Source organism: Lates calcarifer, linkage group LG9 (assembly GCF_001640805.2).
Source record: "Lates calcarifer isolate ASB-BC8 linkage group LG9, TLL_Latcal_v3, whole genome shotgun sequence".
Taxonomy (NCBI): domain Eukaryota; kingdom Metazoa; phylum Chordata; class Actinopteri; family Centropomidae; genus Lates; species Lates calcarifer.
In genome coordinates, this window is record NC_066841.1 from 1,095,273 (window position 1) to 1,120,977 (window position 25,705).

Consider the following 25,705-nt stretch of genomic DNA (forward strand, 5'->3'; position numbering starts at 1 on the left):
TGTGTTTGTGAAATCCTGCTCTTGGAAAACAAACATACACTGGATCATTTTCATGTTGCACAATCACTCAGAAATCTTATTTTGAACTGTGTGCTTTTTCCATCTGCTGTTGCAGATCTGTACAAACACACCACAGAGAACACTGAGGTCATGTTCCTGTTTATTTTTCAGGGAATCTAGTTTGTTTAATGACACAAAGAGGAGTTTACAATATATTTTTAGACCAGCTAGTTGATTTATTGACTCAAATGTAACAAAACAAATATGTAAAATAACAAAAAATGATCATATATAGACATTAGATCCACAACATAAACCAGGGGGTTTATGTTTAAAAAACAAACCTTAAGCTGCAGAAACCAGATTCTTCAGATCTGTTTGATAAATGACACACAAAGTGAAATAAGCAGCTGCAGAAGCCTGTAGTTTATACTGCAGCTTTCATCTGTAAACTGACAGGTGCAGCTGGGAGGAAACTACAAAACCTGCAAACACACCTGAGCTGGAGGTAGGACTACACTGCCATCTGTAGGCAGAGCTGGGTAATGCAGTACACACCATCACCCACAGCTACAGCCAGTGATGGAGGAATCTGTGTCCTCCATTAAAAACTTAATTTAAGTCCTGAAGTATCAGGAACAAAATGTACTTAAAGTATTACAAGTTAAAACACTCTCATGTGTCATATTCATAAACTGATCTTATGTTTTTTATGTAACTACAGCTGTTAGAAAAGGAGGAACAAGTGCAGTTTGCCTCTGAAATGTAATGAATTAATATAAAGCAGCATAAAATTAATCTTTAAAAGAAACAACTTAAGTACGAGTACCTAAAACTGTACTTGTTTAGAGTAAAACTACTTCTAAAAGTGTAATCACTGTGTTTCCTGTTGGTTACAGTGCCTCTATAAATGGTTGATGTGCTGATTTAATGACTAGAGGGACAGGTTATGATGTGTATTAATATATATGTGTGTTGTATCATGTAGGTCAGTAGTTTTTAACTTTTTTAAGGCCACGCATTTCCACTCCACTCAGGTGACCCAGACTGTAGATTAACAAAGACTGTCTGAAACCCACTTTCAGGGATAAAATAAGATTTTCTGTAATCAGTGTACAAAATATTATGTATTATTATAGGTTTAACTACCCAGTGGTATATAAAGTAGCCTAAATAACCAAATAACTTTCTACAAGGCGAGCACTTTTACTTTTTAATACTTTACTTTGCTGATAATACTTAAATAAATACATACTCCCGGATTCTTTTCCACTGTAACTGTGTGGAGAAAAACAAGGTATGTCGACATCCTGAAGACAAAAAATAAAAACATAATTTTCAACATATTATGTCATAAAAACAACTAGATTTCACAACCGGTGGGAGTAGGTAAAAATAAGTTTGACAAGAAGTACGCAAACGGAACCTCAACCTGAACCAATCACTGATGAGGGATGTTACATGTGGGCGTGACTGACAAATTCCGCGGACCAATGGAAAAACCGTAACCGTGTGAACTCGTGAAAGTGGCAGTACGTTCGGACCAATCACAGCGCTCCCCGGAGTGCACTCGCGGCGAGCGTGAAAGGGGGCGCGCGCTGGCTGGGTACGCGCAGAAAGCAGCTACGCAGGAGAGAGGGGCAGAAGCCGAATGGTGGAGCTGAAGATGGCGGATGGCGACAGCGGGAGTGAGCGCGGTGGTAGCAGCGGGGGAGGAGGCGGAGGCGGCTTCCAGCACTTCCAGAGGGACCAGGAGACCCAGGAGCTGGCGTCCAAGCGCCTCGACATCCAGAACAAGCGCTTCTACCTGGACGTCAAGCAGAACAGCAAGGGCAGGTTCATCAAAATCGCCGAGGTAGGGGCCGGGGGCTCCAAAAGTCGTTTGACCCTCTCCCTGTCAGTGGCGGCGGAGTTCCGTGACTACCTCGGGGATTTCATCGAGCACTACGCCCAGCTGGGGCCTAGCAGTCCGGAGCAGATAGCCCAGGCTTCTGTGGGTGAGGACGGCGGGCCCAGGCGAGCGCTCAAGAGCGAGTTTCTCGTCCGGGAAAACCGCAAGTACTACCTGGACTTGAAGGAGAACCAGCGGGGGAGGTTCCTGCGGATCCGGCAGACCGTAAACCGTGGACCGGGCTTCGGAGTCGGGGGCCCCGTGGGCGGCATGCTGGCCGGCCAGACCATAGCCCTTCCGGCCCAGGGGTTAATAGAGTTTAGAGACGCCCTTGCCAAGCTCATAGATGATTACGGGGGAGACGACGATGAGCTGACCGGGGGCACGGCCGCCGGGGGCTACGGCGAGCTCCCCGAGGGCACCTCCATCATGGTGGACTCCAAGCGGTTCTTTTTCGACGTCGGCTCCAACAAATACGGGGTGTTCCTGCGCGTGAGCGAGGTGAAGCCCAGCTACAGGAACTCTATCACCATCCCGTTCAAAGCCTGGAGCAAATTCGGCGGAGCTTTCTGCCGATACGCCGAGGAGATGAAGGAGATCCAGGAGAGGCAGCGGGATAAAATGTACGAGCGGAGGGACGAGTCCGAGGGGGACGACGTGGACGACGACTGAGGGGAGAAAAGTTTAGTCCAGTTACACGACAGATCTGCAATATAGGGGTATTTTGCTAAAGATTAAAAAAAAGAAAGTGCATGACAAATCGTGCTGTTATAGCCTACTAAAGTAAAGTATCCGTGGCGTTAAAAAAGTACATGTGCAGGGAATTATTGGTGTATTATCCTAAAGTTTGTAGGGTTGAGGGTTGGAGTGGTTGTGTGCATCTCTGAAAGTGAAAAAAGTGGACTAAATGTGTAAATGAGATATATCTCATTGGCTGAAAAAAGAGTGCTTTATTGTTTAAAAAAAGAAGAAAGACAGAACCTATACTAAAACCAGCAAATTGGTTTTTATAACTAGAAATGAAGCCAATGAATGCTTTCCTATTTGCAGCATAGTTTCTATTTAAGAGTGAGGAGTCAACCTGTTTAAGATGTTTTCCTTGCTCACTTTTAAAGGAGAGAAGAACGAGCATCCATTGTATTCCTGTTCCGGTCCAGGTCTCTCCTCAGTGGGCTCAGTGTATGTGAGGGTGTGTGTGGGGTTCATGCAAGTCAGACAGATGAAGCTGAGAGGAATGTATAGAAAGCTGCTGTCACTCTGTGGGATGTGTTTTTTTGCGTTAAGAGATGGAGCTGAGCAGCAGCAGCAGCAGCAGGCCGATAACTGAAAAGATTACCCAAAATGTTAGAGGGGAAGTTACTGAGAGGATTATCTGTAAGCCCAAACAACAAGGGCCTCGTGGACTTAAATTAAAGCTTTTGACTCCAGAAGTCAATTACAGTGCGGATCAGCTCGGTTTTATGTTATACATACAATCTTGGCAATGTTTTCAAAGCATAAATCACATTGTTTTCAGCAACGTTCACATTCAGCGAGGAGCAGGAGGAGGAGGAGGAGGAGGAGCGGCCATGTTTCCTGACACCAGAGCATCTCTGGTGTTTGAGAAACCACCGCCAACACGTGGCGAGAGAGGACTGCCTTTATTTTGTGTTTCATTGTGTATGTGGGAGCCCACCCCACCTGGGACAACATACAGATATATGAATATATATTTATGGGACTTTAAACGATGCTCACTCGCCTCCCACGCGCCACAGCAAAAGGGTCCAAATGTCCGGGAGCATCAGATGCAAAGTGGAGCCTCTGCCCAGAACCGCAGAGTTTTCCCATCATCCTCTCTGTCGAGGTCGTGAGCTGGACGGGCGTCCGTCTCCTCCAGCCTCAGGGCCGTTTTCTGACGTAACTGACAACATCCTCCAACACGTGAAGACCCTGGACAGAAACGCATTGATGGATGTTTCCTTTTTTTGTTTTGTTTTTTCAAAAGAGAACTATATTGAAATGAGATTCTACTTATAGGAAAGATATTACCGAACAAACCAGCAAATCACATATTTTGAAATACTTATAAAGGAAAATGTATTGTGTAAAAAAGAATTTCAAGACTAAAAAAAAAGAAATAAAAAGAAAAGGTTAATTTCTTAAAACAAAGTTGTGACTCAAACCTCCAGATTATTTTTCATTTTGTTTTTCCTAGAGTGAAAGTATAACACTTCCTTAATTAAAACTACTTTAAATGCAATAACCAAACGTTGTGACTGTATATTTTTAAGGGTTTAAAGTTGGTTAATGTGTCTCGCTGCCTGATTTTCTCAGTGTGAAGAAGAAGGATTATTTTTATTTATTGGCCCAGAAAGTGTCAGAAAATTGTGAAAAGTGCTCGTCAAACGTTCCCAGAGGCCATTTGGTGCTCTGAATGTTGCTTGTTTTTTAAATTATTTCCATGATTTAATGATATAAAACAGAAATCATCACAATAGAAGCTGGAACCAGAGAACATCTGGTGTTTTTACATCTTTGTAAATCTAAATATCTGATCATTTCTGGCTGATATTCTGTCAGAAGTTGCGTGATGCACAGTGAAACCTTTACAGCAGGAAATCCAGTAAATATCAAATCCAGACCAGGATTATTGGGCTTTCACTTCAGTGTGAGGATTAAAATAAAAGAGTCCACAGATTCTGTCAGAGCTTCTCCTCATCAATCAATCGTTTGGTCAATAAAATGTCAGAAAGCAGTGGAAATCTCAGGTTCTTGAATGCAGCGATGATGTGTTCAGGTGTTTTATTTTCAACAGCTAAAAGACGTTCAGTTTATTATCAGAGGAGACACGTTTCAGAAGCTGGAACTGGAGGCTTTTTATTGTTCTTCCTTCAAAAAATCTCAAGCTCTGCAAATGTTTTCCTCCCTCTTAATGTGTAAATGTTGATGTTGATGAATTTATTTTTACTTTTGCTCAGAAATGAGATGAACCTAACTCCACCAAAATGTTGTAGCTCGTTGAGATGGAGCTAATTTTAACAGAATTTGGGGCTGAAACAAGAAGCTGATTGACAGGATTACTTGAATATTGAATGTTGAAATGATTAAGGCCAATAATCTCACAGTGGCTCTAAGAAACTGTGAATATCTGTTTTTAATCTTTATAATAATCTTTAGTTGCAGCCCTATCTGATTAACCAGCTGTAGTAAACTGTAGCTGACAGTAAACTCAACATTTGTGGGTTTTTTGACCAAACAAGCATCTGAATATGTTCCTTTAGTCTCATGTGATCCATGAAAACAGACAAATGGCACCATTTTCTGACATTTTAGACATTTAATCAAGTGTTATTATTATGATATTTTCTCCTGCTGTAGATTTTCTGTGCGTTAGTCACTTCAAAAATCAAACAAATGAGCAGAATATAAACTGAAACAGGTTTTTAGAGAACAAGGCTGCGAGGTCGGGGGATGGAGAGGCTGTAAAATTATAAATAATTAAGTTAATAAGCAAATTATGGCAATCTGAACAATATGTAGTGAAGCTGGAGATTTTGTGGGGCCTTCCCTGGTTGATAATCCAGCCTCGGATACAGCCTGGAATTTAAAAACACCACCTTCAGCTTTGGGAAAAATCCAAAGGTCACCATTTACAGAGGAAACATTTACTGATAAATGCAGGAAATAAGCAGCAGATTAAGCAGTAAAATGATGGACGTGGTCGTTGCGGTCGGGTTCGAGGAGCATGTGCTTTACAGTTGCTCTCTCCTCCCACACATCCACACAGCGTTTGGCGTGACGCAGCAGCTGTCTCTCTCGCTCTCTGTCTGTCGAGTTAATAAAGACCGAGCAGGAAACGACGACTCCACACAACAAGAGCTCGTTCTCAAGAATCCACAGAACCAGAGCGACACGGGCGGTTTAGTCGTGGTCACCTGACAACGTCCTCGTCCCTCAGTGAACTCATGAGATGGACGTGTGGAAATAAAAGTTGTTTTCTGACTCCATGTGAGGAGCAGAAAGGAGGTGAGGAAGGGGGAGACTTGAGGGTAATGCTGATTCCCTCGCCTCCCCCCTTCCTCATGCTGATCTGTTCTCCTGTTGTTGGAGCCTCCTTCTCCTCCTCCATGCCCCCGCTCACTGTAGGTTTGGCAGCTGTTAGGGAGGCCATGCGTCCGTCCTGCTGTAAGAGCCTGCTGCTGACAGGGCACGCCGGCTATTTTAATGTGGGAGGCCTCGTCAGACTTGACATTCCTGGTGCAGGAGTCAGCTGTGCCGTCAGGGACCTCGTTGCCCCGGGGACTCAGTCGTACAACGGTGCGATTGTGCAGAGATCTTGCTCACATGTGGGCTCACACAAGATCCTCCTGCAGAAACACACTCGGCTGTGTGCAGGCAGGTACGACGTGATGTGGCTATAACTGAGGTTTTGTTCGTAAACAGTGGTGAGTTGCCCCTTAGTTAGTCCATAATTGTTTCTGTGGTTTCCTACGAGCTCCAGCACACGGTTACAGCACAAAAAGTTGTTTAACCATTTGAGAATGACACAAATTGGTCCAGTTGTCGTCACTTATATGAACAGATTGACCAGACAGAAACCGGACATAAAATGGAATCAGTGAGTTATATTTTGAGGCTCATTTCTTAGCTGTTATTTGTTTACATTTTGGAAAATGAAGTAAGCCGAATTCACGATCAGCAGCTCCTCTTTGCTGTGCTCCTTTAGATTTACTGACATCTGTCACTTACTTATTTTAATGCTGAGGAAAACTTAAAAATATGACAATTCTCAGGCAAGTTCTGCAGCTGTAAGGAGCATCATTTAAAATAAAAATGAATACATAAAAGAATAAAGATAAAATGGGTAAATCAAGTAAAGTGTGTAATGTCTATAAACCACATTTAATCGAAAGCTGAGGAGAGGTTTTAAGTTTGTGTTTAAAGATTTCAACACTTTCCACAGGTAAACAGAGTACTGACTTTCAAACTGGTGTAATGTGTAATGTAATGATGCACCTCAGCCTTTGAAACCTAAAATCCATTTTTACCTGTTCAAGTAAAGAAACAGTATCCAGACTGGGTGGAAAATTACCCAACGTGGCAAAGATGAAAGGTTAAACATCTTAAACAACATTGTTCACATATTTTCAGATTCAACGTGACTTCCATTATCTCTGATGTACAATGCAAACATCCCTGAGAATAATCAGACTTTTAGCTTTTCATCATTTATTGATAGTTGTTTGTAAATCCGATGGTTTCCAGAATCACATATTCTGTTGAGATATGTAGCTGAAGTATCATCTTGGATTTTTGTTCTTATATTAGTGATGGAAATCAACTGGAATATTGACAATGTAAACATGCACCAAGTATTGTTCAGAGAGAGTTCGTACACCACTGCTGACTATCTCTGGTAGGACTCGTTGAGTTTTTGACCTACATATATCTGCATACATTTCACAATCCCAAGCCTCCCATGGCCTCCTCATTAGTGAATCTGTCCTGGCTTCTTTTCTTTCATGCCATGATGAATTAGGTTATGTCTCTTAATGGGCAAAGGATATGAAAAATAGGCAACATTTCCTCAAAGTGTCTTCCTCTCTGCTTTTTCCAAGTCCATGTATTGGTCCTGCTTGGCTTGAAAAACTGCTCTGGCACATATATCAGCTCCTTCCCAACCAGTTACCTCTTTGTTTTTGTGCTTTGTCGTCTCTTTTTTATGCTTAAGTTCTGCTTTTTGAGCTGCAACTTACATAAATAGCAACTGGAAATGACAAGTGACGTTTAAATAAAATTTACGTAAACGTTTTTTGAGTAACGGTTGTGGCCAGAGAACATTTTAAATCTACCTAATTAGTGTACAAAAAGTCGCAAGGTGATTCGTTAGCCTCGTATCACCAAATGACGTATGAATTTCCTGGAATCGTTTTTTTTTTAAATCACGGCGCATTTATTGGTTTTCATTTCATGTCACGTCATTTCAGTGTTCAATACTTATAACCTTAACCATAAACGGCCTTAAATGACGCGCGATAAGCTCGAAATTCATAGTAACGACATATGAAATGTTTCTAAAAGTAGCGTGTTATTTATCCCATGAAATCACGTACTTGTGTACAGCAATGCGCAGGCGCAAACGACGCACCAATGAATTCGCTCTAGTTTCAGACGTTCGATACGTTCCATACCGTTTTCCGGCAATTGACGTAACTCGATTGTCGTATGCTTCTGTCGGTACGCCAACTTTTCCACCTCAGCCAAGCATAAAAATGATCTTTTTCTAAATTCCCGTGTTTCCACTCAGGTTAGTCCTGCTGCTAACGTCAATTTTCACTCTGTATTTATAAAAATGTACAAATTAGTCACATAATAGCGAGTTATGAGCTTATTACCGTCAAAACTCAGTTTGGGGTATGAGCACGCTTCAGGTTCCCATAAAGCGTTGGGGGATGTAAATAGGAAGTTAAAGTTGCTAACGGAGTCAGGTAATTAAGCTGGGGGGTACAACTTGAACTTGTGTTTTTTTAGCACCGTGAAAATGTGCCGAATTAGCTGTTAGCAGTTCCCTTTTACAATGATACACATCAATATACAGGCAAATGTCATTAAATGACTTTGATACCGAAGAAAACTTAAAAACATCTTGATTCCTAGGGAAGTTCTGGAGTTCTGGAGCGCCTTTTTTCGGGATTTCCAAGCGGATTTATGGAGGTTTATTCCCGATGAACATTGGAGATGTTGACATCCTTTGGAAAGGTAAGTCACACTTTATCTAACAATATGTGTTTCATGTCTCTTTGTTGAGATTTGACTAAGTTTTAAAGGCTCTGTATTCCAGTAAATATTTGAAACCAAGCAAGAAAAGAAAACTCCATTAATCTCAGTACAATTTAAATCCATTACACTATTCAGTAAATTTGGCTTGACGTGAAATTATGTCCTTCCCTTTATGCAAACACTGCTGTAATGTAGCAGCCATTACGACTTGTTTATCTGCTGTTAATTATGGTGGCTGTCTGAATTTGACAGCTTTGTTGCAGTGCCATGGAAAGTTGGAAACCTGTAGTATTTCCTGCTCCAGCACACAGCTGAATTTAACAAGCCTCAGTCTGATGCAGTTGCTAAAATATCCAGGCAGATGCTAAAAGAATAATCACTTAAAATGTTTATTCAGACAAAATGTCCCAAGGTGGGACAGACGAGATCAGGTTGTCAGGTGTCAGGGAGTTCAGTTTTAAGAGTACGAACAATTCCTGTCATGTCCTTGGAAATTACAGTGCAGCCGAGCATGCTCTAACAGGTACTCCGCTAGCTCTTCCATTAATGAGGCCCTCTGCGAATATTTAAGCAGCATGTAATGTCGCACATTACAGTACAACTTCATTTTCCAGCGCTGAGGTGAGGGTCCAGCTCCTCGTGGTCCTTAATGAGAACACAGTGCTGCAGCTAAAGAGGACAAACCCTCCACGCTGCTTTCACTACATTTACATAAAGAGAGATGATATAAAAAGACTTGCAGCTCAGTATTGACAGATGTGGTCTGTGTGAGTATGAGGTGAACTATGTAACAGTGCAGTGACTCAGACTGATTTCCACAAGCATTTTGAAGCAACATCTTTATTCTATTTAGAGGATAACTCTGGTATTATTGAACCTGGGCCTTAATTCCACATGTCTTTGTGCATAAATGATTGATAGAGACAAAAATCCTAGAGAGAGAGACCTTTTTATTAAAGGGTAAGATCCTTTTTGTTTAACCAGAAACATCTCTACCAGACTCCACCGACAAAAACATGAATTTTACCGAGCAGAACACAGGAGCTGCTGGAACACCACTGCCTCCATCTGTTAGTGTGTTTGTGTGGTACTTTTACTTATTTAAAGTATTTCTTCTTCCACCACTGAAAGTCACACGATAACACAAACTAACTAACAGATGGAGGCAGTGGTATTCCAGCAGCTCCTGTGTTCTACTCGGTAAAATTCATGTTTTTGTCAATGGAGTCTGGTACTGATATGAAGCAATGTTTCTGATGGCAATATCACTCCGTCTACAAAGCATTTTAGCATCTTTTAGCTCAGTCAGAGAGACGCTGGTGAACGTGGTGTAGAATTAAGAGCCAGATGTTTCACTCAGGAGGGACTGGACTTAGATTCATCACATGGACACAAACATGACTACAAATGACTGATAATGTTGCTCTGTCACTGGCAGACACAGTTACACAAAGTTACTGTGTTTGTGCTAATAGAAAAACCAGCAACTTCACAGTAAATTACTGTAAAACCTCAAAACCAGTGTGCCTCATGATATCCACGTATTAAATCTGTCGCATGCAGACGCAGGTGGTTGGTAGGTGGAGTTGTTGTTTAGCCTACTTTTCACAAACACGAAACTATGTTATGCAACCACTGATTTTTTTGTACACAGTTCAATTCACAAATTATTCAAATCTATTTTTATGCATTTACACATTAGCATTTGTTTGTGTGTGTGTACTGCACCACACTGTTCAGCTGCAAACTGATCACAGTGTTACATCATAAATAAATAGGTCGGTTCCAGCGTCACATGAAGGGAGCAGGAGGCCACAAGTAAAACTACCAGTACACCAATGTAAAAATACTCAATTACAAGTAAAAATCCTGCATTACTTCTGAAATGTAGTAGAGTAGAGGAGAGAAGAAGCCCCCGCTGCTTTTTTGTGATGAAAAAAAGGCAAATCACTGGTTTAATCTTCAATGGCTCATCGTATTTTATAAACTTATCATGAGTTTTTAATGTAAAATCTTGTTTTTCAAGGTAACTAGTAACTCCAGCTGTCAGAAAAATGTAGTGATTTGATGATTTTTATCCAATATTGATCAATATCGGTTTTTATCACAATATCTCTGAGTGTGAAGAATGTCCTGATAATGACTGACGCCTAAAGAAACCAGTGGGTTCATCAGTTAAACTCTGAGAATCTAATTTATTAACAACAACAGAAAACAATTTACTCTGGGAACATGTTTTATCTGCTTTAACTAAACATTAAAATTAATTAACTTGTGTCAAAAAAATGTAAATAAAACAAAAATCTGGGACACAGATTTCTCTGGTAGGACCTTCTATGTAGAGGAGCAGATTAGTCAGTCAGCAGTTTGTGAAAAGTATTTCCTGTCTGGGAGTTTAATCAGTTTCCTGAAGACATTTTTCTCTGCTGAGCTCAGAGGCATCATGTCTTTAACTGAGAGAGAGGAAACTGTGTTTGTTATATTCACACTTCTTTTTGATCACTTTTGATGGACGGTGAGAGACGACAGGATAGATGTTAGTTTTGGTGCAGCTCTGTTAGCCGTTAGCTGTTAGCCCTGCTAGGACTTTTTGTGGATGGACAAATGTTATTTTAATCCTCTCTGTGAGGTCGCTGGGATGAAACCTTTTCAGCTGATTGTAAAGATTTGTTGGCAGTGGACGGCGACATGTTTCTCAGACCGTCTTACTTTCCTTTCTTGTGATCAGTTTCCACATCTTTCAGGAAATAGGCGTGTACTTTGACGTGCAGCTGCAGCCTGACTGGCTGTTGTCGCATTAATGCTGCAGTGTGACAGGTTGTTAGAATAAAATGCCCAAATTGAATAAAAATACCCCGAACTTATCGTCTTAATCGACGTAAATTTTATCACAAACCCAGATCGAGATCGTTTTATCGCCCAGGCCGAATATTGTAGTACCTCAAATCTGTACTTGTATAAATGTACTCAGTTACTCTCCACCCCTGTAACTGTCTCAGGAACCTGGTGCTCAGACATTCACAGTGCTACATTACAGCCCAGCACTGGAGGGGCAGTCATAATAGCAGCTCCACTTCTCCATTAAAGCTATAAGATACCCATAATCAGCGTCATCATTTTCAGTTTCAACGCCAGCAGAAACTCTCAACAGATCCATTATCACTCTGAAAAGTCTCCCTGTGCATTTCTACACTCTGAATTTATTCATCTCAGAGAAAGGATGGATGGAAAGCCTCATGTCCCCGGTGACCTCCCATCACCACTTTCATCCCACTCTCACCTCCCGGGCAGCGCAGCAGTAATGTGTGCAAGCATGCACATGCGAACAGTGGGACTAATGCAGCCTATGAGCAATGTAATACCTCACTAGGCAGCGTGCCAAACCGAGCCAGGATTACACCACATGCTCCCAGCAGTCCATTACTATCACGCTAGGATCGCTCCCATACAACCTCATTGACTTGTATGAGTGTTAGGATCAATGTGTCAGACCCTCACACAGCGGTGGAGGAAGTGTTCAGAGAATTTACTCAAGTGATAAAACAAAAAATGTAAAAGTACAGATAAAAGTCCTGCTTTTAAAGATTAAAAAATATTAAAATTTACATAAAAATACTGAAGAATGGCTCATTCCACAGTGCTATAGGTTACATTATCAGATTATTATTACTACTGTGAAACTGGGTGAGGTGTGGCTAATTTTAATTACGTCATGTCTATTTTTGCAAAAGCCCTGAAGTTATACAGATAATTCTGGTGATAATCAGCCTCTAAAATCCTTGTTTTCTTAGAGTTACCACCTCATGTTTGTATGCCTCCACCAACCTGTCGAACTGCAGTAAATCAGCGTTCAAATTCTTTGAATTATGGCCAAAAATGTGTAGTGACCTTTGACCTTTTACCACCAAAGTCGAATCAGTTCATGTTTGAGTCCAAGGTGAAAGTTTGTACCAGATTTTAAGAAATCCCCTCGAGGCGTTAGAGATATCCCACTCATGAGGCCAAGAACAAGAACAGGTTTTGTGAGGTCACAGTGAGTTTTGACCTTTGACCTCTGACTATGAAATTCAACTTTGTTCATCCTTGAGTCCGTGTGAACTTTTGTACAAAATTTGAGGAAGCTCCTTCAAGGTGAAGGTGCGATATTTCATTTAGTAAAACAGCACGGACGGACAAAAACAAAACACCTCCTTAATGAAGTAAAAATCACGTTTGTGGCTGCATGAAAAACACGGAAAATGATATAATTTCAGAAAATACTTGTAATTAATTGACTTGCATTGAAAAAACATAGGAATATATTTACTGTACTTGAGTATTTCCTCATATGTTTTGAGCAAATAAGGTGATAGGGCTCGATTTTTGCAGGTGAGAATACAGTTTATGGATTTATTCTGAGGTAAACTTACCTAATACCTCCATAAGCAAGAGGCAGTACTTCATGTATTACTGTGAGGTCAACACCTACAGTGTAGTGAAGATGGAAGGCTGCGTGGCTTGTGTTTTTTATTGCAATCGGGATGTAGTTTGTAGTTTTTCACATCGTGGACAAAAGGCAGCTTTCTTGATTTGACGTGTGTGAACAACTGGATCTCGATAACTCTTGGGTTTTTTCACACCTGTACTCAGAGCTGTGATCAGATTACCCAGAGGACCTGGTGTGAACAGGTCCTGTTAATAACTTTTCATAAAACCTAAAAGACCTTCAAATCCTGTGCTCTGAAATCTGAGAAATTCTTCTTCAAAGAGTCAGAGGCTGCAGATATGTCAGGAACTGCGACTCTGCTAAGCTAAGCTAATTTTTGTTTGTTTTTTTTTCTCCGTTATGACCAGACTTAGCTGCTGTTTTATTTATGTGCTGTAGCAAACTCAATATCTAAGATTTCTTAGCTTTGAAATAGATTTTTCAAAGACACGAAACATTAAAAAAAGGTAAATCAGCTGTGGCTAAAGCTATAGCACGAGCTAGCTCTAACTAGCCCCATTGGAGTCACTGCTGTTTGATTTTTACATGCTGTTATTTTTATTTTTTCACATAAATTACACATTTTAACTCAGATCTCAAACGGCCTTTTAGTGCAGCTGGTCGAGTGTTTTGTAAATTCAGTGCATCAGGAGCTGAGATCCAGAGGGGGAAAGGTGCATGTAGAGAGATGGAGAGTATCTGAGGAAATGATGGCAGGGTAGAAGTGAAGAGAAAAGAAAAGCGGGAGGTGCACGAGAGGAAGCCGTGCTGGTTACGAAGCAGAGAGAGAGGGACAGCAGCAGGCAGCGAGCCGACGTTACAGCGAGAGGAAGCATGATCCCGCTGTGAAGCCGGGCTGCTGGGGCTATATTTAGCTTCTGTTGCCATGTGCCGGGAATGTGCATGGCAGAGGGAGACACACACACACACACACGGACACACACATACTCAATCATAACCCCACACACAATAGGTTCACTGCTGGTCATGCACTCTTGCACACGTGAGTGTGTTCCCAGATCAATGAGGGATTCAGTTTAAGGTTTTTTCAGACATGACTTTCCTTTACTTCCTCACTGATTAGATGTGAGGTTGTGTGTGTGATATACGCTTGTGTCCATGTACACACACACACACACACACACACACAAACATAAACATGACTGTTCTGTCTGTCACACATGCCGACACGTGATTTTTTAACGTCTTACCCAACAACTAAAACTGGAGGAAGGGAGATTTTTCTGCATCAAAATCACAGCTGCTTTAATATGTCCCCCTCTGTGCTGCGTTGCTTCTTTAAACTTAAATGCACATCCCTCTGTAATCTGCTTTACGCATCCAGGATGTCGAGCAGCGCCGCAGAGCAGAGCTCAGCATCTCCCGTTCAGTCAAGAAATGGCCCGAGGTGTCGCCATGCAAACCCGCGCAGCCTGTACCAATGAGGAGAAGTCGGCTTCCTCCGAACCAGCTCTGATTGGCTGAGTTTCTTAAGTCCGCTATTGTGAAGGGTAAGAACAGATTGACATTTAATTTGGTGAGTGCTGTGAAATTCAGATTACAGGCTGTGTGTGTGTGTGTGTGTGTGTGTGTGTGTGTGGTGTGTGTGTATGTGTGTGTGTGTGTGTCCTGTATTTGGACTGAAATCAGAATCCAATCAGGAGAGGATGTAACTGAGTAAATTTACTCAAGTATTAATTTAAGGGATCGGTACTGGAGTATTTCCATGTCATGACACTTCACTGCATTTCAGAGGGAAATATTAGACTTTACACTTTATTGTTTCCTTTGGCTAGAGCTGAAATTATTCAGTGATTTACATAAATATTGATGTTTTTTAAAGGAAAAATTACAAAGGTTCACTCAGTCCAACTTAAACATGAATATTTGCTAGTTTTTGTGTTTTTCCTATAAATTTCAGAGCTGCTGAGGGCATTTTCATCACGTTTTACTCATTTTGTGTGTAATTTTATTTATTTTGCATTCATTTTTACTCATCTTTCATCTCTTTGTGGTCATTTTGTATCAGTCTCTACTCAATTTGCACCATTTTTTGCTCATTTTGCATCAATTTCTATGGATTTACATCCATTTTACTCATTTTGTATCTATTTTTACTTATTTTTCATCTCTCTGTTGGTGTTTGATTGACTCTCCACCACAGGTCTTGAACTTTAAGCTCAGCTCAACCAGTGATCCTGGTGACCTGAGAGTGGATCAATATGGGCTCAGTAATTCACTGATGTATGATGCCAAGTAGTCCAAGGCCTTAAAAGTAGTTAGAAGGAATTTTAATTCAGACCAGAATTTAACAGGATGCCAGTGAACAGACAAACCAACCTCTGGCTCCAGAGAGGGACTTCATGTTTTTTGTGTTACCTAAAGGCCACCGTAGGTTCTGCTACTCACTTGGAAAAGGAGGGGTGGTGAGAATGGTGTGTTCAGTCAGTTGCAATCATCCCCCTCACCACTAGATGGCGCTGAAACCTAATAACTAATGACTGCACTGAATGACTGACTTGACCCTGAAGTGTCTGGAAGAAGGATTACTGCCCAGGGACCTCAGACTACCAAAAATGCTAAAATGTCCATTTTACATTTTCTTCGCTGAACAATCAACAGATTATTAAAGAAAATAAAACTGTTAGATATATTAATAATTAGTAATGATTGTTGGATGCAGTTTTACAGAATAATAGGACCATGCTTGAGGTTTTCTCTGAGTTAATTACTTACTACTAAAAATTTTCACACAGATTAATGAAATGCAACAACTCAGTTTAGACCAACAAGAATTAAGACCAGAGGTCACTGAGGTCACAGTTTTTTAAATTTTTTTATTTAAACAAATGTATGATTAATCAAATTATGTAAATCCAAATAATATCTAGTAAACCTGGGGCTTTTGTGGTCATATTATTTAAAGCTGAAGAATGGTGTTTTCTGATGTATCCCATCTACAAATATCGTAAAACACTTGGCGTTTTAGTATTTTATAATCATTTAAATAGTTAAAGTGAGACATGACAAAGATGCACAGTGCTTGTCAAGAAGCACCCACAAAAGCTCTGTGTTTTAAAAAGCTTTAATGACTTTTTAAAAAAAGGTTTAATGAAACAGAAACAACAAAGAAGTATAGGAAACACAGTTTTTCTTCATATAACCAGGCATAGTCAGCAAATAACTTTTCAGCATCATTTTCGTAGAATAAAACAGAGTATCACTTAAAAATGAAACTAACATATTTAAAATAACGAGACAGATGAATAATAATGAACTAAATTTAACGGTCACTAATAATAAAAAACAAAATGAGAATACATTTTTAGGAATATCCTGTTACAACGCTCTCCCAGCAAAGAAGATACAGCTTACACAGCAGGTTTTTTGTGATTTACAATGAATTATTAGTTATCTATAGGTCACAGATTTCACAGTATTACTGCAGGTGATGGCCCTTTCTCGTGGTCAGGTACAATAAAGCATAACTCTGGGTACATTCAAATTGTACACCTCTCCTTCAGCTAATAAAAACAATATTTCTAGTTGATTTTGAACTTGGTGAGACGGTAGGCAGAGTCCACTCGACACATCTCCAGAGGCTCGTTTTCCTTCTCGTAGGCGGTGCTGATGAACCAACCGCGGTACTTCACAGACTCGAATGTGTGCAGACAGATTTCTGGTCCTTCTCTGTTGAAGAAGAGGAAACGCTTCATGTCTGGATCAGACCTCAAGTCCTCCTCGCTGCATTTCTGTCAAAAGAGATAAACAGGAAATGTCACATATTAACTCTTTAATATATGGAAGCTCATTTCTGCCAGAAAATAGGAAGTTAAAATCAGGAGGTGTAACTGTAAGTTTTGGAATAAAAATTAAAAATGAAAGTTTTGACAAAGTCAAAATTATTAGATAAAAACTCAAAAGTCAATTAACTGAACCAAAATCCTGAGACAAAAAGTCAAACTTCAATGTGCTAACGCTAAATCACAAGATAAAGTCAAGGATGTGAGATAAAAGTTGAAATTATGAGATAAAAACTGAATACCACAATGTAAAAAAGTAAAAGTTTTATCAGTAAAATGTGCTTCAAGTATCAAAAATTAAATTATGAATTAAGAAGCAGAATGGCCCCTGTGAACATTATATTATTAGTTATGATAATCAAATATCAGATGAATGTGTGAGCAGTAATATAATTGTGTAAAGAGTTTTATAATTACACTACAATAAATAATTATAAATGTCAGATTATCTAGTGGAGTTTAAGTATAAATCAGTATAAGATGGAAACACTCAAGTACAGTGCAAGTATACTATAGTATACTTAAACTGTACTTGAGTTTATATATATGGGTATATATATATTTATAGAGTCTTTCTGTGGTCACATGGATACATTTTTGGCCAGTCAGCATTTAAGAGTTGTTTTCAGGGTTCAGGTTATAATCAGGTTTTGAGTGTGTGAGTGTCCTCATAACTATAGGAAGTGTGTCTGTCATGTCAGGGGACAACTTTCAGACTAATTTGTTAACGTTAGTGACCTACAACAACGTGTGTGATTTTTACCTCCAGATTCAGCTCAGCCTTGTCGCCTGTCATCGAGCAGGAAATGTAGAAGTTGTGGTTTCTAATTGACAAAACGACAGTCTGACCGTCATTCGGAGAGATGTACTGCACCAGTTTGAAATTCACTAAAACAAAAAGAAAAAAAAACACAATTTAATTTAAATACACAACAGGAGTGTATTGGACGTCATTACATATAGTCTTTATGTAAACGTTCATTGTTGCGGTCGTGATCCTCTTACCTTTATGACTGCAGTTTCCTCCTTTCAGAGTGACGGCCTGCAGTTTTAGGTCTTCGGATGTGCAGATGATGTCTTTCTGCGAGTTGTCGGTCAGAGTGCACTCAAGACTGTTGATGCGTTCAAAGACAAATCTCCTCTCTCCCGTGGCGGAGATCTTGACCCCCTTGACGATTGTTTCTGTGGAGAGGAAGAACGAGATGTTAGATGTGAGCTCTCAGAAAAAAAGAAGTGCTAAGTGTAAATTCGACTTGTTGCATCTGTCGAGCCTCTGATACAGTCTCTTATTTTTATTATTATGCTTTCAGGTTGTCCGTCCATACTTTTCACATGAACGTGACATCCCATTAACACCTTGAGGGAATCTCATGAAATTTGGTACAAACATTCACTCGGACTTGGATTTGATTTTGGTGGCCATAGGTTACTCTGACCTGGTCTCTTGAACAAAATGTCTCAGTAAATCCCAATAAACATGAGATCTGTGAGTCATTTTTTGCCAAAATGAGTATTAAATAAGTTGCTGTAGCTCTGTTAGCCCTCACTTTCTAATGTGAAGATTAAAGCAGGGTAATGCTGCTGATTTCCAATTCACAACGTCCTTATTTGATTTGATTTCTGATGCAACTCGATTCAGTATCGATTACTTTGTTATTTCAGTCACAATACCAAACTTTGCTTGAATATGACAGAGATTCTCAGAGAACTAATGCTGTAAATCGTAGAAGGAATCCTTTAACCTGGTGAATTATTAAACAATGTTAATGTTTACATTGAGAATTGACCCCAAAGCACATTAATGTACTTTTTATTCAGTGTCACAGATAATTTCCACAGTATTTCACCTCAGTTTGCTGGACTGGACTTCTAGTTCCTTAAATCATTACAAATGTAAATGGGATTTTAAATTAGGTTTTCCTACTTCTTTAACAGACCCCAGATGTTCACTTTGGCTCTTTATCATGTTTAAAGGAGAGTGTAATGATGTGCAGCATCAGCATGTGTCTTGTCTTTACCCACCGTCTACCACGCTGTCCATGATCGCTCTGCAGATTTCACTGTTACTGAGCTCCTGGCCGTTCAGAGTCTGTGAGTTTTTCATCCTGTTCACCGCAAGCAGCAGGGTAGCGACACCCTGCATGGTTCTTGGGTTGTGGGAAACCACCAATTCCAGTCCTTCCTCAAGTTTGATGGTCTCATCTTGAACACTCTGCACACAGAACAAAGAAACATATAGAAACCACACGTGACATCATATTGCAGGTGTTGATCTCAGTCAGACAGAGCTGATGGTGCTAAAGTTTGTGGTGACGCTTCAAGAATTGATTGCAAAAATAAGAAAAAATGCAAAAAGCAGCTAAAGATTGTGTTCTTGAATAGCTGGGCTGTATGGAGAACTTTTTTGTTCATGTTCAAACCTTTTCCTGGACTGTGACTCTTCAGATTTCAACACAATGTAGTTCTCTATTTTTATCTCTGCTCATGAATTCAATAAAAACAAGGTGGAGAACAACAGTCTAAACATTTGTTGCTCCACAATGACACGTTCCTCATTAAGGTCAAGGAAACTTTTGGCACCATGGTTGAATGATGGGAACAATGGTGGTCATGATTAAAAGAAACAGATATCATGATAAAAAACAGGACACAATGGTTGTCACCTGTGCCAAAGTACAGCAATTTGTTCCTGGCTCTCTAGCTGCACATTATTTCCTCCTTTGCTGCCTTGTAAACATATATTGAGTAAAGGAAGTAAGTCACATGGTGTTCTCAGGCATTGAGTCCACAAAGAGAGGAGGTTGGTGTGGTCAGATGGGTCGACACAGTGACTTTGACATCATAGTCAACTTTTTGTTTCCTGTTTGTAAGTGCTGGTTTCTTTAAACCACGATCATCATTGTTCCCTCCATCGTGGCATCAGATCAGAAAATGCTTGGGTGTTGTTCTAGATGACAGTTACGAATTATGCATTTTGTGGTTTTAATTTGGAGACGACTGGTTGAATCTGGGAATTTACTGAAACAACTAACGAGTCTTTAAATGTCCCACATGAGAGCTTGAAATGTTTGGGGTTTTTTGTGATATATTATGTCAATGCAAAGATTAAAAAAGATAGAGGGGTAAAAAAATAACAGGGTGACATTGGTATGATACAAGCAACACAGCTAGTCCTGTCCATATCCTTCAAAAACTTATTTAATACTTAATTTGTTGTTCTAAATAATAATTCATCTTACCTTCTTGTCGAAGCTGTAGGGTTTAAATACTCTGTCATCAGATCCGAAGGAACTGAAACACACACACACACACATAAAGATAAGTATTAAAAATACCATTCAAATTCAAACATTACATTTGACCCGATAAGTAACGTTAATGTTAACGTTAACGTTAACTAAGTAACACTTTAACAAGTTCCATTGTTGGCTTTGGCTCGATTCAGTGCTATTTCTTACTGTGATGCCTGTCCATTTTGTTTTGTAAGGAAAAGATGCTATGAGTGAGAAGTGAAACACGGTGCCAGACAGACTGGAAGCTGTTCCCTTTTTGGAGTTAGTGTAACGCTGTGTGTAGATGACTTTCAGGCACTTCTGCTTCTAAGTTGAATGGTAGATAAATGGTTGAATGGTAGATAAACAGCTAATGAAGTACATCACTTCAACACATCTGCTCTACACTCCCCTGACACATCAAGTATAGTCTGAAATCCCATAGTTGTATGTTTTTAACCTGTAATCTTGATGTTTCCAATAGAAAGAGAGGTTTAAAGGTTAAGGTTAAAAATACTTTAAGGATGGAATATCTTAAACTTACCTGTCCAGAGCTTGAGACAAATCAAATTCGTACATTGCCATAATATAAGATACAAAATTACGATAAAGTCTGAAGAGTTAAGTGACTGAATTTCTCCGTCACTAGTTTAGTGTCTGTTGCAGTCGGTCGACCCGTCTACTTGCCGTGCTGCAGGTTGACTGAGCTCCTCAGCTTCGCACTTCTCCTTTTATATTCTGCAGCTGCCTCTCAGCTTCCTTATTGTTGTCACCTCACACGTGCACTTTCTCTCTTGGTGACATCAGAAACTAGTATAACCAGTTTTTACGTGTGTAGATGGAAAGTGTCTCAAACCACGCTTGTTATTTAGCACCAGTCACTTCTTGGTGATGGAAATTATACTTAATGTGGAACCAATTCAGAGATGAGTATATCAGCCTTTGTCTTGGCTCCTGTAAAATGAGACATTTGCTTCTGTAGTAATTCTGCAGTACTTTTGTTTTTATTCCATTTTCTTAAACAGGACATAATAACAGAACAAATGTTATAGACCTTTTGCTGAGAACCACCAGTCTTTCTGTTATTATCCTCCCATGTTGCACATGTAGTTTAGTCATAAACTACATGATCTTTACTGTGTGAAAGTAAAGATCATGTAGTTTGATCTTTACTGTGTGAAAGCTAGAAAGTTAGCCAAACTGATTTGTTTTTAAAATGAGAAACATGTTAAGAGTCAGGGGCTTGGTCTAGCATTTGGGAGGACATGATGTTTTGTTTCTGATGCAGAAAATAAATATTTTCATAAATACTTTTTAAATAATTTGTCCAATTTTCAGGATTCGGTGGCACTGAAAGGCAGATGAGTTGAATATTTGGATCAGTTCTTATCACTTAAACCAAACAATCAATGGTTTTAATTGTCATTTATGAACCAATTACCAGACAGGTCTTAGGGGGCTTTCACACCATCCTTGTTTGGTCCAGAACCAAAATAGTAGGTTTGAAAGGTCTGATGTCCAGACCAAAATTTGGTTTGAATCAAAATAATAGGTGTGAAATGTGTGAAAGGTTTGTTGGACCAATGTCTGGACCAAAGAACCAAAAGACAAGGTCTTGGTTCAGGTCAAACTGAACCATGTTTTGGTTAATTTGCAGTGTGAAGACATTTCTGTGACTTTCAGTGGTGGTAGAAGTATTCAGATTCTTTATATCAGTAAAAGTAGTTTTTGTGAATGGAGTCTGGTAGTGATATATAGTGATATTTCTGGTCGAACAAAAAGGATCTTACTGTTTAACAAAAGGTCTGTCTCTGTAGGAATCCTATCATAATGTCAGACACTTATAATCAGTAGTCTGTGGCAGCTCAAAAACATGTAAAATAAGGCCCATGTTCCAAAATACTAGCTATCTTTAATGACTCATTTAGATTTTTAAATACAATCAGACATTTTACATTTGGCTGCAGGTCCAGTTTGTTAGACTTCTTTTCTACTGGGCTATCATGGCTGCATGTGATTTTATGTGGTTTTATTATGTATTATGCGTCTTCCAGTAATATGAAGTCATTTGACCTAGAAGAACACCTTCCTCCGCCTCCAGTTTCTAACCACTGACATGAGGAGGGGGTGTTGGGGAGTAGCGTTAGGGCAATGATTGTGGGGGTGTAGGTTAGATAGAAGCATGTCAAGATGATGCCACCATGGAGGAAAAAGCTAATGGTTTCAGGCTGAGGCAGTGCTCGGTCAGAACATGAGATAACATCGCTGCAGATCCAGCAGTGAGTTATTCAAGGGGTTGGGGCTTTGAGAGGTTTTGGTGTCACCAGTTTCCCCTAACGTAGCAAGTTGACACAAATGTGGGCAAACGAAGGCACGAGTGTTAGCTAGGGAAACCTCAAATGTGTTTGAGGTGTGAGGATGAAAGGGGTAAAGGCTGAAAGGGCTGTAACATGAAAACTGACAAACATAATCTCAGAGGTTTCAAACATCAGTTTCAGTGTTCTAGAAAGAACACAAAACCGTAATCCCAGTTGTCAGATTTCTGATTCGGAATTTGAAAAAAAAAAAAACCTGTAGAGTGTTGTTATCAACTGGTATTGCTAACAATGGCTAGCAATAACAGTGGCTAGTCTGCGATATGTTTGAATCGGTTCATGTTCATGGCTTTAATGTTAAGTTTTTTCTAACAGTTAAATTTGAACGGCTTTTAAGAACATTCTGAATGTCTGCATTAAAATCTAATGTTAACAAGTGAGGTGTTCTTGAGGTGGAGTGCACATATGTTTTAAACTTTTATTTACTCCATCTGTCCATTTTTTTCCGACGTCTCAACTTGGAATGCCATCAACTTGTAGGTGACAGTTAGAGGATCACTAATGATTGTACCAAAGTCCTTGTTCTGTAACTGAGGGTTAAGGTTAGGGCCAGTCTGTTTGTACAATCCTGGAACCGCTGGTTCTTCTGTCAGGAGGGTTAGGGTAAAGGTTAGGATTAGTCATTCCTCTTGAGGTTACACACAGAGACAGCACGTGTTGCAATCATGATTGGAAGTGACATGACACAGAAGAAGAGCTCCGGGTTAACCAGTTTAGGGTCTTGAGGTTAAGAAAAGAGAAACCAGCCGTCACATTTTATGATCGACCTGATGGAACTCATAAAGCTTGGCCATAAAAAAAAACAAATTGTTAATGTTCAGGCATGATGCTTGGCCATTTTACCTCCACATAGTGGCTGAGTATAGTATAATATATTAATTTAACAATCTGAATCTTTAGCACAGATTCTTTTGGTTCGGTATTGATCTGGTTCGCACTCATATCTACTGCTTCAGGAAACCATCAAACTGTTGCACTCCAAGTCAGATGTTGACCAGAGCTCTCACTTTGTCTCTTCTTCTTTGTCTATATATTAACTAACTTCCAGACTTCAAAATGGAGGCGTTACAACCTTTAACTGTGCTGGGATTTTTTTTGCTGAGGTTGGAGGGAATGACAGTGGCTATATCTAAAAGTATATAAGGCTATGAGCGATATGATGCAATAGCTTGGGAAAATCTTTGCACTTGCACTTTGAATGTGCCCCCACCTCTGCATTTTAACAACCACAAATGTGGGGGGATTTTGGTGTAATTTCCATTACAGGAAATTACCACAGACAGACAGACCTGAATACTACAGATTGGTATTATAAATATAATTATCGTAAAGGAGGTGTTTTCATTTTGTTGGACCCTAGACCAGTTTTGGGCAAATGTGGAAAGTGAAGTTAAATGTGTAAAAAACGTCAAAATGTAAAACTTTTTTTTCTACCAGGACATGAATTATAGACTAGAAAGAAGTATTATAATGTAGTGGCCTGGTTGTCTGTTTGGCAAGAAAGTGGCCACGGGTGCATATGCTGCAGCGCTGTGGCAGGAAGTGTGTTGGTGTTTGACATGACACAGTTGTTGCTGAATTGCACATGAGCTCATGCTTTTCATTTCCCCTGCAAACCTACATCTACACCTTATTCTCACCTGCAGTAACATGAACTGAATCTGAGGGAAGCAAAAACAATCTATGAACACTGACACGTTATCACCTTCATAATAGAGGTAATCAGCTACCAAACAAGAATGCACAAGACAACCTGAAAACAAAATCCATGACTGTCGCTAATGTGGAGGCATAGCAAAGGTACAAAAGTGTTTCTGGCAAAATGTAGCCTACTTAATGAATCCAAAGTTCTCATTATCCAGAATCTCTGAGTCCTAAATAATGCAACCCCAAACGTTCCTGAAATTTAGTTTTTTTAGAATAAATCTCACGTGTGCAAGAAAATATATTATATGCACAGGTTATTACCTTAATAAAATAAGGGCTAAAGTCAACATTTTTCAGGACTTCAGGACCTTTTCAGACCTCATGTAGATCGCAGCAGAGCTCTGGCCACTCATGGCTCACTCTATGACATCTGTGTAAAATACTAAGTATAGCTGTCAAACAAATGCAGTGGAGTAAAAAGTATATTTCCCTCTGAAATGTAGCAGAGCAGATGTATGAAGTACCATACATTGAATAAATAACTACAGAATGTACTTAAGTATAGTACTAAAGTGACTTTCTGAAAACCACAATGTTGTTCTCTTTTTTGTGTGTGTGTGGGGTGGGGGGGTGCGGGGGTCCTCCTCAGCCCACTAATGTTTTCTCTCTCTTGTGCTCTGCAGATCATTCCCCCTTCAGAGGACACCTGATCAGCCTGGTATGGAGCTTTGGTTCACTGTACTACAAGCCAAAGGTGAAGGTAAACATCAGGCTCCTTCTGCTCTAGTTCTCATTCTAGTTCTGGTTCTAGTTCAGATCCTAGTTCTGAAAGCAAACTGCTAAACAAATACTGACTGAGGAAGTTTTTACAAGCCAGAGCAACTTTAATTTTCAGATATGTCTCATAATAGTTTGTCATTGAATCTGAGTATTCAGATTGAGAAGTTTTAATTAATATCAGTCAGTTTCTACAATGTAATTGTATAGTATGTATGTCATCAAAAATGTGCGAAAAACATCATAGTATAGTAAGGTGTCAAAAACCATCAAAAATGTCATAGTATAGTATGCGTCAAAAACATCAAAAATGTCATAGTATAGTATGGCCTTAAAAATGTCACAGAAATGTCATAGTATAGTATGGCATCAAAAAATGTCATAGTATAGTAAAACATGAAAAATGGTCAAAAAATGTCATAGTATAGTATGGCATCAAAAACCATCAAAAAATGTCATAGTATAGTATGGCCTTAAAAATGGTCAAAAAAGTCATAGTATAGTAAAACATGAAAAATGGTCAAAAAATGTCATAGTATAGTATGGCGTCAAAAACCATCAAAAAATGTCATAGTATAGTAAAACATGAAAAATGCTCAAAAAATGTCATAGTATAGTATGCTTAAAAATGGTCAAAAATGTCATAGTATAGTATGAAATGGCCATGTCAAAAATGGTCCAAAAAATGTCATAGTATAGTAAAACATGAAAAA

The 25,705-nt window shown here is 39.5% G+C and overlaps 2 protein-coding genes and 1 long non-coding RNA gene across 3 annotated transcripts; 2 read left to right on the forward strand and 1 right to left on the reverse strand.

Annotated features, from left to right (window-relative positions):
- The first annotated feature begins 1,598 nt into the window (after positions 1-1,598).
- On the forward strand, positions 1,599-4,141 carry purbb (purine-rich element binding protein Bb). The gene has a single exon (XM_018694026.2). The coding sequence runs from the start codon at positions 1,652-1,654 to the stop codon at positions 2,561-2,563; it is 912 nt and encodes a 303-aa protein (XP_018549542.1). The 5' UTR covers positions 1,599-1,651; the 3' UTR covers positions 2,564-4,141.
- Positions 4,142-8,071: 3,930 nt separating this feature from the next.
- On the forward strand, positions 8,072-24,976 carry LOC127142782 (uncharacterized). The gene is made up of 4 exons (XR_007813837.1): positions 8,072-8,180; positions 8,531-8,632; positions 14,464-14,629; positions 24,899-24,976. It is a non-coding gene; the product is annotated as an uncharacterized LOC127142782 (long non-coding RNA).
- il1b (interleukin 1, beta) lies at positions 16,188-20,913 on the reverse strand. Its single transcript, XM_018694035.2, has 6 exons — positions 20,738-20,913; positions 20,161-20,212; positions 18,944-19,133; positions 17,927-18,103; positions 17,685-17,809; positions 16,188-16,870 (listed from the first exon to the last, which is right to left on the reverse strand). Exons 1-6 carry the CDS (start codon positions 20,776-20,778, stop codon positions 16,661-16,663), a joined length of 795 nt encoding a protein of 264 aa, XP_018549551.1. The 5' UTR covers positions 20,779-20,913; the 3' UTR covers positions 16,188-16,660.
- Positions 24,977-25,705: the final 729 nt, after the last annotated feature.